This window comes from Carex rostrata, chromosome 28 (assembly GCF_964058835.1).
Source record: "Carex rostrata chromosome 28, lpCarRost1.2, whole genome shotgun sequence".
NCBI classification, from domain to species: Eukaryota; Viridiplantae; Streptophyta; class Magnoliopsida; order Poales; family Cyperaceae; genus Carex; species Carex rostrata.
In genome coordinates this window covers 2,627,825-2,649,001 of record NC_135945.1, presented here as the reverse complement: position 1 = coordinate 2,649,001, position 21,177 = coordinate 2,627,825, and the positions used below count along the sequence as shown (strand labels likewise).

The 21,177-nt window shown below is 31.5% G+C and overlaps 2 protein-coding genes across 4 annotated transcripts; both read left to right on the top strand.

The window, feature by feature from the left end:
* The first annotated feature begins 102 nt into the window (after positions 1–102).
* On the top strand, positions 103–20,428 carry LOC144545964 (cryptochrome DASH, chloroplastic/mitochondrial-like). Of its 3 annotated transcripts, XM_078294512.1 has the most exons (6): positions 103–506; positions 650–793; positions 1,338–1,557; positions 2,011–2,148; positions 2,870–2,936; positions 3,114–3,393. In XM_078294512.1, exons 3-5 carry the CDS (start codon positions 1,489–1,491, stop codon positions 2,891–2,893), a joined length of 231 nt encoding a protein of 76 aa, XP_078150638.1. In that variant the 5' UTR covers positions 103–506; positions 650–793; positions 1,338–1,488; the 3' UTR covers positions 2,894–2,936; positions 3,114–3,393. The 3 variants fall into 3 exon arrangements, with proteins under 3 accessions (XP_078150638.1, XP_078150640.1, XP_078150641.1); XM_078294514.1 differs by lacking the exons at positions 2,870–2,936; positions 3,114–3,393 and adding an exon at positions 20,377–20,428; XM_078294515.1 differs by lacking the exons at positions 103–506; positions 650–793 and having other exon boundaries at positions 803–1,557.
* On the top strand, positions 7,356–12,400 carry LOC144545442 (putative disease resistance protein RGA4). The gene is made up of 3 exons (XM_078294020.1): positions 7,356–8,819; positions 8,861–10,843; positions 11,907–12,400. Exons 1-3 carry the CDS (start codon positions 7,356–7,358, stop codon positions 11,913–11,915), a joined length of 3,456 nt encoding a protein of 1,151 aa, XP_078150146.1. The 3' UTR covers positions 11,916–12,400.
* Positions 20,429–21,177: the final 749 nt, after the last annotated feature.

Genomic DNA, 21,177 nt, shown 5'->3' with positions numbered 1-21,177 from the left:
CTTAATTTCTCTCTTCCCTAAAAATTTTCTAAAGATAAACAGCAATGCCAGTTCCAATTCAATTCCTCCAATCCCTGTCTAAGTCTAACCATGAGTAGTCGACCCAGTTCTTCTTCCCGGAAATACTACATGGTACCTGGAATTACCTCCGAAGAGGTCTCAATTGCGTCATAGGAGGCATTTAAGAGGTATCAGAACCCCAATTTGAAGAGAAATGGCAATGGTAATGGGAATGGGGTGGTGATAGTATGGTTCAGAAATTATCTACGTGTACTTGATAATAAGGTACTCATCAGAGAGGTTGGGCTGCATTGCAATTCGTGCTGCCGGTGTATTGTGTGGATCTGCGCTTGTTCGGTACCACGTATTATTTTGGATTCCCAAAGACTGGAGGCAGCCAGAAATGTTCTTCTAAATTGCTTTGTAATTACAGTTTATGGATTTAGTTATGATCATTTACATCCCTGTAATAGCCTTGCATTATTTTGGATTCCCAAAGACTGGAGGTAGCCTTCAAATAATATCACCCCCCAATTTCTTTTTACATCCCTGAAATAGCCTTGCAAAAATAATTACAATTACTTGATTATTTATGTAATTTATAAATGTTATATTCTATCTATTTGATTAAATTAATTTCCTTGTGCAGCATAGAGAGCCAAGTTTTTGATAGAATGTCTTAGTGACCTTAAAAAGAACCTGTTAAGTAAAGGTTTAGACCTGCTAGTGAGACATGGCAGACCTGAAGATATTATTTCTTCACTTGCTAAAGCTTAATTGTGGTGCACATACAGTTAAGTCTCTCTCTCTATCTCTTTCTATCTATTGGTGTATCCTTTCTCTTTCTCTCTCAAACATCTGTAGACAATACTAGAGGTGGCAATTAATGCACTGGGCCAGTAATGGCTTACAAAGAAATAAAATATAAGCTCAGATCCAATGTACCAGTGTGTTAGAAAATGCCAAATATTAATAGACCCAACCAGGTCCATCTATGAATCAGCATGAGCACTTGATTTTATTTTGTTATAATTTTTTTCTATTTAGTTAATGAAACCACTGCTTTCTTTTTGGCCCCTAAATTCCAAAATCGAACTCTGATTTGATCATCAAGTTGTTACTGAATTCAATTTTTGGTCCCCACTGATATAAGTTTCTGCAAAATGTAATACCATGTCTTTAGGTTAATCATTCTTCAGTTAAACAAGTCACAAAATTGTTAGACAGCAAAAAGTTAAAATGTTTAGGGACCAAAATCAGAATCTTCATAGATATCCAGTGCATGCCAAAGGGTTAATATATTATTGTATCTTAGATATCCAGTCTTCCTTAATTAGGTATATGCGCATAAAGGGACATGCTCTGAGGAGATTCTAGTGGAACAGCTGGTACAAAAGAGGTTGAAAGAAGTGGGGGTAACCTCAAACGGGCTTGCCTGAGCAGAATAAGACCCAAAACCCGATATTGCAACTTATATGGGGAAGGACAATGTACCATATTGATTACCTCCCTTTCAACACGGGGGATTTGCCAGATGTGAATACACAATTTCGCAAGGTAAGAAGGAAGGGCAAGGATGTTCATATTTTGAAATAGGATATAAAGGGTATTTTTGTCTTTCATGAACCCCTTCACTAACTCTATGTGGAAAGTTTGAGGCAAAGCAGATATAGAAATGCTATTATAACAAAGGTTCTGTACAATCAAATCGATGTTTCAGCTGCTTTATATTAAGTGTTACTTAAATTGTCTTGGACATGAATTGCATCTTAGAAACATTTGGTGATTAAATTAAATAAATTAGTTAAGTAATAAGCAAATTTGAACATTGAACTTCAATTTATATACAAAAGTTTATAAAGAACACTGCAATATAATATTAAATCATACTAAAGTAGTTGAGAAATTTATAAAATTAAGTTTCACAACATTCTTAAAATATGGTATCAGCGCATCAAATTTGAGCACAACGTTGATCCTTTTTATGATTATTGTTTATTAATGATACAGGCGGTTGAATCCAAGTGTTCAAGTAGGAGCTGTTTTAAGTTGCTACAATCCCTTGCACCAATAAGTACAACTTGGAATGAGATAGCCGGTTGGGGCACCTTGCCTACTCTAGTTCAACTTGGCCTTGATGAAACAAAGGCAAGCGATTTCTATTCCCATTTAATACTGACAGCTGAGTGATTGCAACTGTAAATACTAAATTAGAGATTAAGAAAGCGAGATGGGTCATTATTCTTCATTGGTAGGGGTGTCAACGAGTACGAAACGGGTCGGGTGGATGCATTTTCATATCCTCATCCGTTAAGTTAACGAAAGGAAAACTTTACCCTTACACGTACTTGTACCCGTACCCGTACCCGTACCCGTACCCGTACCCGTACTCGTACTTGTTCTCAATAAGCTAATGAAAAAAAAACCTTATCCATCTTATCAAATACGGTATGGGTCAGCTAAATGGATAATATGGTGCCACAAAATAAAACTATATCAAATCACGCATCATCCCCATATAAATATATATCTATATATACAATTTTATAATTTTTATTTTTATTAATTACTGTATAGGGTAACGGATACGAAATAGTCTTTATCCGTACCATTACCTGTTATGTTAACGAAAGGGTACCATCAACTCCCCTATGCATTTGCAATATGATACTCACAAAGTACTAATTTTTTTCTTTATTAGTAAATGTATATCTGCCTTATTGCTTAACTGTCAAAATTTAAGTTAGAACTATAGTGTTTAGATTGAATATAAATGTGCTTCTGGCACAAAGCAATAGTTTGTGAGCTCTGTACTGCTTTGAATTTTTGGTCTAAATTCTAATTTATAACTTTCTAAACTTCATGACAGAGGGATGTATTTCATGGGAGGTGAAAGTGGGGCCCTTGCCAGAGTAAAAGAGTACCTCTGGATCAATGTACAATTTTCATAAACCATTTATTTGACAATTTACTTGTGAAATATAGCCAGTACTTATTTTCTCTTCATGCATATGATTTAGTCACAGAAGTGACATGCTTTGCAATTTTGAAATTTGTTTCTTCTTCGTGTATACAATTAAATGTCATATAAAAGTAAAATTTTGTTGGTGCAGGATAAATCGAAGACGTATAAAGAAACAAGAAATGGTTATCTTTTGGCACAGTCTCCATGATACATTGTTGAAAGTAAAGAAGAAATATAGAAGATTGATCTCAGACACTCATCATAGATCAAGAGGTCAAGAATAAACAAAATAGGAAATAGACTTTTATGTTTATAAAATAAACGGTAACGTGTACTGTAAACGGTAACTTAGAGAAGCTTTTAGTATAAATAGATGTAGGAACTTGTAATAAATCATTACTTCATATTCAATAAATATTATCCCTTCAGAATTCATAAAATCAACATACATCTATGAAGAGGTCCCTATTTTCTTACTCTTTGTATATGAGGCTTTTTCACAAATAGAAGCAAAATAATTTTTCTATTGCATTGTTGTCATTCGAGAATAATAAAATCACTAACAAATATGCACATATAATAAAAATAAGTATTTTAAATATATAGTAAAATAAACATTTAAAATAAGAGAATGATATGAAGATACATATATTAGTTGATTTTCATAGTAGATGACAAGGGTATTTGTACATCATGGTATTAAAAAATAGATCAAAAATTGATTGTATATATAATTCGGAGGTAACAAAATGCTAATTGACAGCATAAATGTTCAAGCTTCCTTTTTTATAGTCTCTATGTTTTTGTATCATGAAAATGTCATTTACATGTTTCATGGGATTTCTATTTAAGACTCATGCATTTCTCTCTGTTGTGGTCCAATTGTTTTATTTGAGACTTATTATATCGTTTGTTTTCAATTGTGTTAAACTTCTTTTTCTTAGCTCTTCTTCTGTATTTCACTAATTTTAATTGTCCATGGTTATTCTCTTAATATTAACAGTTTCGTAATATTAGAATTTAAAATATTAGAGAAATCAAGAAATTGGAGAAAACAAAAATATTTAGGTGTTATAAAAAAATATTTTTAACGTTACCATAATTGGTTTATGCTTGACATAATACTTGAGTAAATATGATATATTTTGGTAAGTGCATGAACTTTAAACTGATAAAGCTAGCTCATAATTCTTTAATAGTTATAAATCAAATCAACACTTATTTTAGTTTTATATCTATGTTAAATATAAATTTACATACTTTGCATTTGTGGATCTTAATAAAATATTTGACAAGATCTTAAAGCATGGAAAATAAGTTTTTTATTTTCCATGCTTTAATGCATGTTATGACATAATTATAATTCTTCAAAGTTATAATTTTTTTTATTAAATCTCAAAATCTTGAGAGGCTACACAATAACTATATCTATCGAACATTAAGTTATTCTAAACGCAAGTAAAAAAAAAAATAGTCAAAAAGCATGAAAAGTTATTACCTACAAAAACAAAATGTCCAACGACCAATAAAGATGTTTGCTAAAATAAGAAATATCCAGTGAGAACTTTTTTTTTTTTAATTTCTAAATTGTTCTGTTGTTTCTGGGGATGCAAAAAGCTTGTAGTTTTTGATTCGAAAAAAAAAAAAGAAATTCGGTTCAAAACGAGTCAAACCAGCTCGGTTCTGAAACAAATCAAATTTAGCTTGGTTCAAACTTGGCTCAAGTCAAACTCGAACTGAGTCTAACTCGGTTCAAAACTCTTCTTTTTAGTTCTAAATCATGCTTCAATTTCGAACTGATTTGGTTCGAAACTAGTTCGAATTGTACTGAATCAAACTCGAACTCTTCTTTTTAGTTTGAAATCCTACTTCAATTTCGAACCAGTTCGGTTCAAAATTAGTTCAAACTCGAACTGGGTTAAGTTCGATTCGATTCATTTGCAGCCCTAATTAGCATAAATAATGTACATTTCATTAGAACCAGCTTTTGGATGAAATTATGTAATTGTGATTCTTAATTACAGTTTTATTATTTTTTTCTTAAGAGGGAATATTAATATACCGTTTTATAACATTAAGCAGGAATAAACATGGAAATATATCAATATAATATCCAAATTAATTGTATAAATAATTTAGAGGCGGTCAAATGCAACATATATATAATGTTCAATTTTCGTCTTTTAAAAGCTAAAATAGTCTCTTATCTGTGTATCATGGAAAAATCATTTGCATGTTCATGTGATTTTTATTTAAAACTCATGCATATTCTCTGATGGGGTCCAATTATTTAATTTACGGCTTGTTATATTGTTTTTTTTTTTTCCAAATTGTGTTTAACTTCCTTTCCGAACTCCATGTGTATGTTGCTAATTTTATTTGCAACTGTTCATTTCGTTTATATTAGAATTTATAATATTAGAGAATTCAAGATATTGGAGAAAACACAAATATTAAGGAAATATGATTATAAAATTTTATTTTTAATATTTTTTACTTGAATTATCAGACTTAGCACATAATATAAGGCAATAATACATGTTTATATTCATAATTACATAAGTTTTGTTTAATAAATAGTTATTTTTTTTTAACAAATTTGAATACTAGTTATATGTAACTATTAATCTAATATTTAAAAGTATGCGGTATCAAAATTTTATTTTTTGTCTAAAATATTAAATATTTCTCAAATATTTTCATCCTTATTGATACATGCTTAATATAATATTTGAGATAAAATTGTGAAATATTGATCTAATAATCTATCTCTGAGTTATCAGTTAGCTTATTATTTTTGAATCACTAGATTCGATTGACAACTATTTTTCTTTAACCATTTAAAATAAAACATAAAAATAGCTAAGTCATTTTAATCTAAAAGAAACTTATAATATTTTAGAGAGCATCCAAGTATCTCAACTTTCATATTCAGATTTGTTTTCTTAGTTCTTTTATTATTGACAGTTAATCTTTGATACTTAAAAAAAAATTAGAAAAAACACAAGAATCAACGCCCCACACAGTTGTCTATGGGCTCAATAATCAAAATTAATATCCAAATTAATTGTTTATATAATTGAGAGGAAAATTTTACAAAACACCTTTTTTTTTTAAATCATCAAAAAAATACATCTCTTCTAAAGTTATTAACAAAAATTTCTTATGGTCCCTATTCCCACATATGAGGGAAGCATAAAAAATATTGGCATTTAAACCCTAGCTTAGAAGGGCACGATTAAAAAGCTTAAATGCACAATCTATTTTGTTGGAATATGGATGGTATTTTTACTACAATACATATGTCATTTGTTTTAACCATAATTATGCAATGAGATAACTTTAATGGTTCATTTCTCTATTTGTGACAAACACACGGTGACATATAAACATATATTTGTGTGTGCATGTCACCAATAGAAACATGAATTCTTCCCTTTTAAATTTAAAACGAGTCTTAGTAAATAAAACATAAAAAATGGGATGAAGTTGCAATTTTTGAAATTTAGAAATGTAAATATAATAGTATAAACTTAGAAGGAAAATTTGTAATTTAAATTTTTTTAAATAAATCTTTGTCGCTCATGTCTTATCATCTAGTAGTGTAATGTTTTTGCAGCGATCTCATTTGAAGATACTTTAACTGATTTCAAAGGACCAAACCTGAAATTGATTTACAAATAATAGCCAAAGAGATTTTCAAAGTATAACTATGTTGGTAATAATATTATCTCTTCTATATTAATTTGAAACAAAACAAATTGAAAATTATCTCATCGTATGGTCCCGGCCCAAATATCAATATGACAGTCTTGATAATTAAATGGACAAAGGCCCGTTGCTAAATTATGAATTTGAGGCCCATTACTCATTAATTGGTCAATATCCATTGCTTAGTTGTAAGGTCTAAATGCAATCATGCAAAGCTCCAATCAATGCAAATGGAGGTGGCTTAATACAATTTTCAATTAATATTTTGCTGCTATATTATTTATAAAGCCAATTACTTCGGACCGAACAAAAACAGGAAGAGAAGAAAAAAAAAAAACTTAAAACAAAATATTCAGATATAATGTTTTGCTCTTACCAATTATAATTGCTTTGAAATACTGTTGCTGTAATTTAATGAGATGCATCACCGAAAAAAGATAGGTGATTGTCTCAATTAATCTATTACATCATATGAGATGCATACTTTTCTAAAGATATTAATTACTGGGTGATTTCAGGATCCACATATTTCTCTGAACTTCTATATCCACATATTTCTCCACAGATATCCCCTCTCCTTCCCTGTAACTCTTTCTTCCCCATACACTCCATTGACCACAACCTTCCTTATCCCTTAGTTCCTTCCCCTCTCTTTTCTTTGCTGCTTGTTTCTCTTAAAATGACAGGAGCTGAGCTGTTTATTGGCGGGAGGTTCGCATCTGCCATCATTACCAAGGTGGTCAATATGGGATATTCCTACCTCCGTGACAACAAAGATCTGCACACCGGGACTAAGGATATGCTCACAAAATTGGGGATCCAACTTCCCCGTATCCAAAGCGTGATTGAAGCAGCCGATCAGCGGCAAATTACTGATAGGGGTCTAGTGGAATCACTGGAGCTGATAAAAAATGCTGCATATGAGGCAGAAGATATTATGGATAAGTTTGAGGCCAAAAGGATTCGTGAGAGTATCAAGGGAAAGGGTAAGGTAAGGGAAATTGCCTCCTCATCTGGTAAGATGGTTAAAAATATGTTTTCTACTGATAAAGAATTGAAGGAGTTGAAGTCTCTTGTTAATAAGCTTGATGAGCTGTGCAAGGGGGATTTCAAAACAACTTTTGAATTAATTCGTAGTGAGAAAATGAAAGAACATTGGGGCAATCTTGGTAGAGAAACAAGCTCCTCCTTACCGCCTGGTGTAGAAATAATTGGCCGCAATATAGAAATCAAGTTAATCTTGGACATGATATTTAACCTTTTAGTTTTATATGGAGGTTTTAGCAATTCACAACAGGGAATAGGAGCAGTGAGTAGCAGCTCTAGGCCAAAACCAGGGAAATCAATGGTTAGTGAGACAGCTATAAAGGGTAATGCACCAGAACCTAATTCCATCAGCAATCAGAAACCAGAGATAATTTCCATTGTTGGTGTAGGTGGAGTTGGGAAAACTGCCGTTGCTAAAATGATCTATAACAAGGAGGGAGTGAAAAAGCATTTTGCTCTTAGAGCCTGGGTCTATGTCTCAGAAAATTGTGATGCTAAGAAAATAATGTGTGACATATTATGTTCTTTTGATGGTGGTATGAATGACTACTCACAGATGAATTTGGAAAATGTTGGAAAGAAGCTTAAAGAAAAAATAAAAAATCACAGATTCTTAATTATCTTAGATGATTTGAGGGACATGACAAACCTCGATTGGAGAGAGCTGGTGTCTGTGCTATATTATGGGGAGATTGGAAGTGTTGTTGTTGTAACCACCCAGAGCACAACCATTGCAAATGCAATAAGAACTGTGCCTGAAGTAACACTGGAACTTTTGCAAAAAGAATCCTTTCTGAAACTTTTTGAACATTACACATTTGCTGGTTTCAAAACAGGGGAATCAAAGAAGCATCCCTCAAAACAACAGGAAGTGTTTAACTTGAAACCTATTGGTGAAAAGATTGCTGCAAAGTTGAATGGGTTGCCTTTAGCAGGTGAGGTAATTGGGACCTTGCTGAGTAAAAAGTTGGAAAGAGAATTCTGGAAACGTATTCTTAGAAGTGATTGGTGGAACATTGAAGATGCCTGCAAGGACATCCTTCCATCTATTGGCATTGGCTATAATTATTTGGATCCTGAGCTAAAGCAGTGCTTTGTATTTTGTTCCATATTTCCAAAACAGTATGTATTTGACAGGGAAAGATTGGTTCAGATGTGGATTGCACATGGCTTTATAGGAAGGGTAGGCTTGACAGAGGGGAAACCAGATTAGAAGATATAGGAAGGGAGTGGTTCCATAAACTCGTAGACAGGTCTTTCTTGCAGCCAACATTATGTGACAGCAAGTATGTCATGCATGATCTAGTGCGGGACTTGGCCATTGCTGTTTCCTCTAATGAATTTTGTTTCGTTAAAAGCCACAATAATCAGCTCCCATTGTTAGCCCGCCACATGGGAATAGATTGTGATAATTCAACGGTAGAGAGGGAATGCCAGAATAGTACAAGACTACGGACTGTGATTTTGTTTGGTAATTGGACAAACTGCAGTGCCAAATCCATCAGCAATATCTTTGCCAAATACAATGGTCTACGTTTGTTGGATTTATCTTATATCTTTCTTGAAACAAATGAACCCATTAATGTCGCATGCCAATTATCCCATCTCCGATTTGTGGATCTCTCTTTCACTGGTATTAAATCGATTCCTGATGAATTTTGTACCTTGTGCCACCTTGAGGTGCTAGATGTGCGAGGTTGTAAATTTGATAAGTTACCTGAAGGAATGAATCAACTTGTAAACATGCAGCATTTATATGCAAGCACCGACACTATTTCTCTAATATCCAGTATAGGGAAACTAACCAAACTCCAAGGGCTTGAGGAATTCCGTGTAGAAAAGAGCAAAGGGCATATGATCAATGAGTTGAGGGATATGAATGAAATCAGTGGGCACCTTCTTCTAACTAACCTCCATAATGTATCTAGTAAAGAAGAAGCAGTTAAATGTCAACTAGACAAGAAAAAGTACCTGAAAAGTTTAGAGTTGAGATTTGAGTACAGTGAACGTGAACCAACAACCGAGGTGAAAATGGAGGTTCTTAATGCTCTAAACCCAACCCCCAGTTTAGAAATTCTAAAACTCGGGGGCTGCAAATCTTTTCCAGGTTGGGTTTTCTTACCTCATCCAGGTTTATGCAATCTAAAGGTCATTCATGTGTACTGCTTTTGGATGGAAAGGCTTCCTGCTTTTGGGGAGCTCCCTTTCCTCGAAGTTCTAAGCTTTCATGATTTACCATTAATTGATACGGTCGGTGAAGAATTTTATGGTTGCTCCGATGTGGCTTTTCCATCTTTGAGCGAGTTGACATTCTCTGAAATGTCATCATGGAAAGTTTGGGAGGGTGTAAGGCCTAGCATGTTTCCAGACATCAAAAAGCTTCACTTGAAAGGGTGTAGGGAATTGTACAGTCTGCCAATTGATTTTTTCCCCTCATCAAATGTAGAGCTTATATTGTCAGAGTGTCCTCACCTTCAACATTTTGATATTGAAGAAGCAATACATAGGATGCCTTCCCTTTCTCACTTGAGCATAACTCATGTCTGCAACCATTTGGTTTTAGGTAGTAGTCCCTTAAATTCCCTTGTGGTTATGCACCTTTCGGGTATAAAAGAACTTTCCATTGTTGGAGAATTTATTAACCTGAGAAAGTTAGTACTAATAGATACTTATTTGATTAATAAACAACAAATATGTTTTCCACTTTTAACTTACCTGCACCTAGGCAGCAATAGAATTTGGAGCCTCTCAAGAGTAGGAGGACTGCCATCACTGCGTACGCTTTTGATAACAGACTACCCTGGATTAGAATATACGATAGTTGAAGAAAGATGGTTCAACCAATTAACATCCCTCGAAAAGCTCGAGTTCCGTGATTGTTTTGAGTTGAGATGCCTTCCTTCCCTTTTACATAGGCTCACTTCTTTGAAGAATCTACACATTAATTGTTGCCCTGAGATTCTTTCATTACCGAAAGGTTTACCACAAAACCTTGAAGAACTATACATCGACAAATGTCCAAATCTAATATGCCGATGCCAACCAATTCTAGGTCAAGATTGGTATAAGATAATTCATATTCCATTCCTCCACTTGGATTCTGAGATGGGAACAGTACAGGTACGATCTTGCTACTCTGTTTTGTGTTGATCAACAGTGAATAATAAAACAACTAAGGAAACAAATCTGGAGGATTAGAAAATTGACATACTTGGAAGCTATCTAAGAATTTATAAAAATAAAATTAGATAAAAGGACTAGGCTATTTTTGGGTTTTTATTATAAATGGTTAAAAAAAATTTAAAATAGTTGTCGATCCAATCTATATTTATTCAAGAATCATAAGCTAATAACTATTTAACTCAGAAATAAATGTTGGATAGCCAAAATTTTAGTCTTCTCTCAAGTATTATATCAAGCATGTGTTAAGCAAACAATATTTGAAAATAATTAATATTTAAGAGAGAAAAACAAATTTGTATGCGGTGGACTTTTATATATTCGATTAATAGTTACATGCAACTACTATTAATGTTTGTTAAACAAAAATTATTGATTAAAAACAATTTTAAATATCAATATAAAAATGTATTATCTATTCCTTTTTATTATATAGCAAGTGGCAAATCCAAATATATAAGTTATTAAAAAATGAAATTTTATAATCATAGCTCTTTTTACAATGATCAATATCCTTATTTGTTTTTCATTAATTACTAGCAATCCAGACATTAGGATTTCTTAGGTGTTTGTTAATAATAAAATACACATTTAATTTAGGAGGTAATTAGTTAGCATTTATCTATCTGAATAAAATATACTACAAATACAGTTTTCTGATTTTTCCTTTCAAACCAACATGACAAGTTAGAGTGGAAACGTGCATCAATTTTATGTAAAATCATGTTATGTTTGGTTAGATTTTAGTGGAATGAAATACTTTATTAAAAATGAAATTTTATAATCATATATCCATAATATTTGTGTTTTCTCCATTATTTTGAATTCTTCAATATTTTAAATTATAATATAAACAAAATGAACAGTTGCAAATAAAATTAGCAACATACACATGGAGTTAGGGAAAAAAAAGTGGTTATGATGAGATCAGCATAATCATTGTGCGCGCGGACACCAAATATTTATTGTTTTATTACAAAATTCCTTCTCTCTCTCTTGTTAGGATCAGTAGTTATGGTTGTGAAGATGAATTACTTGGAAATGCTACCGGTGCAGAGACTCCTAGTCAACAGAATGGTAGCGATGGCGGTGGTGATGATGGCGACCACAAGGATATATAAACATACACAGTGATGGTGGTAATGATGATGTTGATCATGAGGGTAGTCTACTTGGGTGGGTGGTCCAGGCAAGAAGAGGAAACATGACAGTGCCATTTGTTAGCTTTATTAGAGGAATTTGAGCATCTAATGAAAAATCATGGGGCTGAGAATTGGAAAAGCAAGAAATTAAGAAGAGAAAGAAGTCAAATTGAAATGTGTTCTGTTATAATGAGTTAGTCAAGACAAGCTAAGAGATTCATAATTAAGTAACAATTACCCAAAATTTAGGCAATTCGGTAATTTGGCAATGCTATTCCAGGCAATTTTCCAGTTTTGTAGTGGCAGTACGTATATTTGATAATATTATTTGTTGTAATTTGAATGTAACTCAGTATATGAGAAGCAGGTGTGTTATGCAGATTTGTAGTATATTATAATGTAACTCAGTATTTGAGGATAGGCACAGATTGAAGCTTAAGTGAGCTAAATTATCTCATGTATCCTCACGGGGGAAATATCACTATTGCTAAAGGCCCATTACTAAATTAATTAAATGGATAAAGGCCCATTTGCAAAATTATCAATTTAAGACACATTACTGATCCTGTAAGTAACGGCCCATTATATATTCGCAAACTCTTTAGTCTGTCAAGATCCCATTGCTTAGTTATAAGGTCCAAATGCAATCATGAAAGGCCCATTATAGAATTCAAGATGTTAGGGAAAACAAAAATATTTATAATTTTTAAGAAGAAGTATTTTTGTGAGAAAATTAATCAATACTTTTGAGGACGTTCCGTCACGTGTAATACATTTTAATATTTTAGATAGTCGTAAACTATAGGGATTCCATAAGTTCGCATTTCTGTAGAAAAATGCAAAAAGGTAACACAGAAAAAAAAGAAATAACAAATTACAAGCTTCATTCTATCTTCTTTTATCTCTAAGCAAATCTAATGATCCCAGCTCTACATGCTTGACAAAATCTATTGTTTTGTTCCTCAACTAACTTATATGATGACATTACACACACACACACACACACACATAAACGAAAAGGGAACTAGTCAAAGAAGACAGACAATTAGGCTTGACATCAAATTAATTCTTACTTTTCCCAGCTGGAGGCATCACATCAAAATTATTATCATTTTTTAAATTCCAATTAAGCTACCCGATTTATATATTTGATATATGCCTATATCATATATATAAATGGCTGCCACTTGCTTTGGGTCCGAGACTAATAATTCCAATTCCAATTCCAACTCCAACTAATTAATTAATAGTTCCAATTATTGATCTAGTTTGTGCCTTCCCATGTTTTTCTGTAGAATAGAATAAATTTACGCTGACCTAAATTGCTTATTTTAAGTTAGATCGACCTAAAATGTTTTCGTTTGGTTGCAGAATAGAATTAGCTGATCTAAATTAAGCAGGAGAGAGAAAATAGCAAAAATATTCTTTAATTTACTAGCAGCAAATTCTACTGATGAAATAGGTAACATTTAGATAGATGATTTAAAGTTAAACTTACGCCATCTTATAACCGTCTAATAAATTTGTATTTGAAGTCTTAAGTTAGGATTAAGCATACTAATAATTAGAAACCGAATTGCTTGGTGAGAGAGTATTAATTTCAAGACATTCCAAGTCCATACAAATGGGTGCTCTCCTCTAAGCTTGAATGCACCTAAAGGAAGTGGCTCCTGCCTCAGTAGACACGGGAAAGCCGAATGCAAGTACTTTTTCGGCTAGTATGATATTAATGTCATTTTAATTTATTAAACTCTTTTCTTTAAAACACACACTATATTAGCGTGTAATATTTTACATAATAATATTATAAATACATTTATTAAACTCATGTACTTTTATTAAACACCTACTCCTCTATTTTGCTATTTTGGTTGTCCATATCATCCAATTTAAAATAATTGACTAGTGGCAAGAAAATGCATGGAGGAGTAGGTGTGTTTCTTTTTCTATAAGATATAATTTATTACAAGTTGCTTTATTTTCTTTTATTGGTGGCTTTCTAGGATGATTCCTGTACTATAATTATTTCTCTTGAAATTTTAATCATAGAAATGCTATGTAATTGTAATTTGAAACTGCAAAATTTACAAAAAATTGACAGAAATGAATGATTTTATATTTTAATCAGGATAGATGAATAGTACCCTTTATTTCAAGTAAAAACTTATTGGCATGATGATCTATTCAGGTCAGTCAACATGTTCCATTTTTTTATCGTTGCTTTCAAAAGATAAAAGTGTTTATATTTTAATCGGGATCAATTTATTCAGTTAAGTAAAAGTAAAAATCGAATGAAGCGATCATAAATAACACCTAAAAGCGAACCAAATTGAATGTTAAAATTTAAAACAATGTTGGTTTCAATGATTATCCGAACATTTTTATTAATATCCAACATTAATTAAAAATTAATAATAATGCCCACCTTTTTTGGGTAAATTTTTAAAAATGTCCAAACCGGTCATTAAATAGCCCGGACAGTAGAGGAAATAAAGGAGAGAAAGAAAAAAGAGATTCCCTAACATAAAAATGGAAACAAGGAAAAACAAGTTTTCCAAGTGGGCTCAAATGGGAGGTAAGTGGGAGAAGGTAGGACCCTTCTCCCACTTGAAAAGAAAGGCAAACGCTGCCGATGCCTTTCACATAAAAAAATAATGATAAGATTAACATGTCATATGGGTTCCCTTGTCTATTTTTCAAAATAAATCCTTGATTAATTTAATTTAAATACATAGTCTAATTCTTATATATTTGTGTGTGTATATTGAATTCAGAATTTTAAAATTGGCACATATGTATTTTTGAGTAATGCTAGTTATGAGAATAGAATCCAGATTGCACATAATAAATACTTATTGTATTATTTTTTAAATGTCAAATAGAGCAAGATGGTGACGGATCCTCTCATTCTATTCTAACCACTCTATGTGCAGTGTTTACTAAATTAACTTTGAAGTTTTTTTTGGTCTTTCTTTTTGTCTTTCTTACTTGAAATACCTGCAAATGTCAAACAGAGCAAGTTGGGAAGCGCATATGTTTATTCGAGATATGTGTGGATGTCCGACCACATCGTTAGTTACTTACATATCAAATTTAAAATTACATATGCGGTTGAGATCTTGTGTCCCGTGGTCGGATACCAGACCAATGTGCTGATATTTTCCTGTATCATCTGTGGAAACTTGGACTGAGCTAGCTCCTCGTCCAAGTCCGAGCGAGTCATCACATCTGGGGTGTGTTTTGTACCACATGATGATGTCATACTAAAAAATTTACAAGTATTGTTTTTAGTAACAATTTGGTACAAATTTGGTCCAATTTAATTTAAATATGGTTCAATTTGGTCTAAATTAACAAGCAGGTTAGTTTTGTTATTAGTTTTGTTATTACATATATTTTCTCTTCAAATTTAGAATACAAACAACAAATCTCATTGAATAGGTAAATTATAAATCTCATGATTATGTGTGATGCAATTTAATTAAAGCTTGCTTGTTGCGTAGCTGTGTGCTTTAAAAGTCATGGTACACAAATGTTTGAAAATCCGTTTTAAAAATCCATGAACCCATCCAACGATGAAAACTTCTTTAATTTGTGGCAGAAACCAATCATTAATTTACATGGAGGGAATAAATCTAGTACATAGTGACTCACCTCGAGGCAGATCTGAGGTGCCTTCATCTTATTTTGTTGGGAGAATTTCACGTATACCCTTCAAAACTTCAAAATTACTTATTCCCCCCTCTAAATTTTGAAATTACATATTTACCCCTCTAAACTTCAAAAACTCCCATATTCCTCCCTTTGATTGTCTTTTATATTAAAACACATTCTAAATTTATCAAATACATATTTTACTATTTTATTAAAAAGCATAAACCTCCCATCTGACTCCAATTTGAATTTGAATTTCTCTACCGTCTGAATTGCTTTAAGATATGTCCGCATTAAATCATCACGAATCTTGAAGCAACATGCACAGATCTTAATGCAATGCACGCATAACAAAATTACTTTGAGATTTGTGTGCGCTAGATTAGCATGAATAGTGAAACAAACACGGATTAATCTTATTGCGATACGCGCATATCGGAAGGTAGAGGAACCCTCCACTAGATTCAAATTTGACTTCGATGGAGTTTTTTATACCTTTAATTAAGGGTAAAATAGGTATTTTATCAATTTAGAATGAGTTTTAATATAAAAGATAATAAAATGGGTAAATATGTGAGTTTTTGAAGTTTAGAGGGGGAAATATATAATTTCAAAAATTAGAGGAAATATGTCATTTTGATGTTTTTGAGGGATATAGGTAAAATTCCCCCTATTTTGTTTAATTAATTCATGGTGCACTGCCCAACTGCTCATTTGCATTTGACTCATTAGTCAAACTAATGGCATGCAGATCTCGACATTTACTCACTTTTCATTTGTTTAATTCAGTTTGATTTATTCGAGTTCCGACCGCATATATATCTGCACTAAGTTGTCAATATGTATACTTAATTAACAAGAACAGGAAATTAATGAGTTGTTCGATGTATGAATAATTTTCCCTATCTTACAAATAAAACCCAAGTACGTACTTCATAAGTTCAAAACTCATAAGTTTTCTAAGATTCATGCATCTTTTCTATATGATGTGGTCCAATTGTTTTATTTGCAACTTATTATATCGTCTGTTTTCAATTGTGTTAAACTTCTTTTTCTTAGCTCTATGTATATATTTCACAAATTTTAATTGTCCACAGTTATTCTCTTAATATTAACAGTTTCGTAATATTATAATTTAAAATATTAGAGAAATCAAGAAATTAGAGAAAACAAAAATATTTAGGAGGTGTTATAAAAAATATTTTTACTAAACGTTACTATAATTGATTTATGCTTGACATAATACTTGAATAAATATCATACGTTTTGGTAAGTGAACTTTCAACTTATAAAGCTAGCTCATAATTCTTCAATTGAGAGTGCTATATTGAGGACATATATTATAATTTTGAGAGCTAAGATATTTATTTACATTATAATATCTAATTTACCCTCGCTGTGATATCTTTATTCTTTAATACGCTCATTTTCTTTTTAATTTCTATATATGTCTAGAATCATTAATAGCTGCACACTTAACATAAAAGGAAACAATTAAATGAGTAAATTGTAAAGCTAGCTGGCGTGTTGATGGACCGATCTATGATTGAAATTGGGGCTGAAGGAAACGAAAAACAATCAAATATTCACATTGCACCTCCGTTATTTCTCCTTTGTCCCTCGAAATTCTCTGAACGTCCCTTAAAGTTTGTTTGAATTTTTCTATAGTTCTGTATTAGAAAACTTTTAGTGCGCACTCTGTTGCTTTTAATAATCTCTATCTTTGTGCATAACACATGTTTGAAATTATCATTTATATCCAGTGAATTGTGAATTATCTTGGAAGTACCCTTAGAAGTTATAACTTGTGAATATCTTTTCTCATACATAATATACATCATATTGGAAAGATCACACATATTTTATTCTTCAATTATTATTTTTTTAGATATAATACTCCTCAAGTCTTTGTAATTACATTTGTTTTAGAGAAAAATATTACTAATACACAACAAGAACAGAGCGCACACAACTTGTTTTTTTTCCTTTGCTGCAATATGAAACTTTTATAGGGCATGTCTCTTTTATTTTTTCTCATTTCTCTAAGTAATATAGGAGGTTTTAGGTACTCTGGTACTGACTGGTACACAGGCTACGTTGTCAGTTGTTTTCTGGTTTGGTAGGAGCTGATTTTTTCTCTTGGTAGGAAGTAATTGATGTATGTCATTAAATAAACTATACATATGGCGATAAAAAAAATGAGCACCAGCACGTCTCAGCACTAGTATTTTTGTCACCATTAATCTCTGGCGGTTTTACCGCGGAGAACTTTCCTTTTATTTGGGTTAGAGAGAAAAATGGGTCAGTTCCTTTATTTGGTCAGAGGAAACTTTCCTTTATTTTTTTTTAATTAATTGGATAAGAGAGAAAAAGAGAAGGATAAAATTAGTATTTAGAGAAAAAAAACTCTCTTAGCTCTCAAAATTAGAATAGATGCCCTCAATATAGCACCCCCCTTCTTCAATAGCTATAAATTAAATCAACAATTATATGATTAAAAATATAATAAATAAATAAATATATATTAAAAATATAATAAATATATATATAGAGGAGGGTTCAAATGCCTCCATTTTTTGTGCCTCCATCATGCCTCCATTTTTGAAAACTTTAATAACTCAAAATTTAAAACTTAAATATATGTCAAAATAAAACCGTTAGATGTGATCTATATTATTTTCTCTATGCGTCAATAAAAAATTATCACATTTTGATTTTGCTTTTATATGAATCAATAAGTTGAAAAATCAACGTCTATAAATTATCCACATTAGTATACATATTTACAAGCTCAAGATGATAATCAAAACAAAGTTGAAATGCCATAATTTTTTACACGTACATAGATAAAATGATGTAGTTCATATCCAACGGTTTTATTTTGAATTTTAAGATTTAAATTTTGAGTTATTAAAGTTTTTAAAAATGGAGGCATGATGGAGGCACAAAAAATGGAGGCATTTGAACCCTCCTCATATATATATATATATATATATTAAATACATCATGTACCGAATACCACAAAATATAAAAAATTCTAATTTTTTATTTTTTTATCCCTTAATATTAAAAGATATAAATTATTAATTAAATAAAATGATAAAGTATAGTATAAATCAATCTAATTATAAATTACTAAATAAAAAAAACTTTATAAAATGTTTGATAAATATTTTTTTTATACTAGAATACTAAATAAAAGATTATATGAAATGTAATGTAAATCAATCTAATCATAATAATGAAGTTATATAGTTATATGTATAAATAAAAAATATCATATGTAACTTTATATTTATTAATTATACTTTAGGGAAAACTCTTACACAAAATGTTACATAACAAACTAATGAAAAGAAAATCTTATTCACATCCGCTTATACTGATTGGATAAACAATTAAAAAAAATATCATTGATACCCTTACAATATTTATTATTTTGAACAAACCAAACTGGTCATCCTTGTTCCTGCCCTTCACATTCGCTTTGATTTAAATCCCTATTATCACCAAAAAAATAAAAAAACAAACCTTCCACATAGGACAATTCCGTTAAATATAGCTGATATATTTTGTTTTATTGTATAGTAAATCTAATATAAATAAATTAAAGGGAAATCTAATACCCGCACTACTTTATAAAAAGCAGGATTCCATCGATCAATGTGCGCGTTCAAGTTTTGCACATGGCGCCCATAGAAGTTGGAATATTAAGTATTATGGGTATGGCTTAAGCATATTTTTTTAGTTTCTTTCTACTCCAAAATGTAATGCTTATGTACAGCAGGCACAAACTTGAGACCGAGTAAAGGCTAACACTACTACAAAAAACATTTTTCCAATCACTCCTTTATCATCGAATGTGCTTCTGCACAGATGGTGTATGTTACAAGTGGTAGCGCTGTAATTATGTTGAACTTTTTACCGTCTTTTCTGAATAACAAACCGATGGCATTGATGGACCCCCTCCTAACTCTCGCTTGTGCCACTGGTTAAATTTCACGAACAGTTAATATTGAGCGACTCTTCAACATCGGCTCGGCTAACCGGCTGATGGCACTGAATGATTCAGGACAAAAGTCGACAACGACTTAAAAAAGAAACAACAGCACTTTAAAAAAGAAAAAGAAAAAAAAAAGAAAAAAAAAAAAAAAGAGAAAAGAAACGACAGGCTATCTCATAGTTTGTATGATGTAGCCTAGACGGACTTAGTTTACCTACGAATATTGACAATTTCGACACATGTTACATGGGAATTGGAGACTGAAAGGAGATCAAACGAATTCCACCTGGCACATGTACATGCCAAAATGATAACGCAGTAAGATCTGTGGAGTGCATTTCCACTGTTTCTACTTCAAAAAAACAGAGGCACGGTTTTCCATTTTCCTTTAATTTTTATGTCTCTGCGTCCACGGATTATTGTTTTCTTATAATGTTTGTGGACCATCGATTCAGATCCAACGACTGGGAATAATAGGATCATTTTGACTCTATTCAAATTATCAACTGTCAAAATCTGCCTTATTGCTTAATGTCAAAATTTAGAAGTTAGACCTACAGTGTTTAGATTGCATATATATGTGCTTCTGGCACAAAGCAATAGTTTGTGAGCTCTGTACTGCTTTGAATTTTTGGTCTAAATTCCAATTTATAACTTTCAAAACTTCATGACAGAGGGATGTATTTCATCGGTGGTGAAAGTGGGGCCTTGGCCAGAGCAAAAGAGTACTTCTGGATCAATGTACAATTTTCATAAACCATTTATTTTCTCTTCATGTATATGATTTAGTCACAGAATTGATATGCTTTACAATTTTGAAATTAGTTTCTTCTTCATGTATACAATTAAATGTCATATGAAAGTAAAATTTTGTTGGTGCTGAAGATGTATAAAGAAACAAGAAATGATTATCTTTTGGCACTGTCCCTATTTTTATACTCTATGTCTATGAGGCTTTTTCACAGATAGAAGCAAAATCATTTTTGTTGTCATTAGAGAATAATAAAATTACTAACAAATTTGCACATATAATAAAAATAAATATTTTAGAATAGTAAAATAAACATTTAAAAAAAGAGAATGCAAAACATGAGGATATTTTTTTACATCATGGTATTAAACAATAGATCACAGGATAGGAAGTATATAATTCAGAGGTCACGGAATATTCAGAGATCACAACATGGTATTTGTACATCATGGTATTAAAAAATAGATCACAAATTAATTGTGTATATAATTCAGAGGTCACAAAATGCTAATTGACAACATAAATGTTCAACGTTCCTTTTTCATAGTATCCGGAATTTTTATTAATATTCAAAATTAATAATTAATTTCAAAAACTATCTCCTTTGCGTTGGAATTCGAAATCTGCCCAAACAAGTATTTTTTTTTTCCGGTTTCTGGCTAACTTTATGGAAATAAAGTTTCTGGTTTGAAGCTTGTCAAAACCGGTAGAAAAATAACCGGAT

Excerpts from the sequence above, each read along its gene's own strand:
- LOC144545964 (XM_078294514.1), top strand. The coding sequence starts at position 1,489 with ATGTACCATATTGATTACCTCCCTTTCAACACGGGGGATTTGCCAGAT. Across the intron at positions 1,558-2,010 it reads TGAATACACAATTTCGCAAG|GCGGTTGAATCCAAGTGTTC; the intron begins GTAAGAAGGAAG and ends TTAATGATACAG. Across the intron at positions 2,149-20,376 it reads TTGGCCTTGATGAAACAAAG|AGGGATGTATTTCATCGGTG; the intron begins GCAAGCGATTTC and ends ACTTCATGACAG.
- LOC144545442 (XM_078294020.1), top strand. The coding sequence starts at position 7,356 with ATGACAGGAGCTGAGCTGTTTATTGGCGGGAGGTTCGCATCTGCCATC. Across the intron at positions 8,820-8,860 it reads CTGAGCTAAAGCAGTGCTTT|GGAAAGATTGGTTCAGATGT; the intron begins GTATTTTGTTCC and ends TGTATTTGACAG.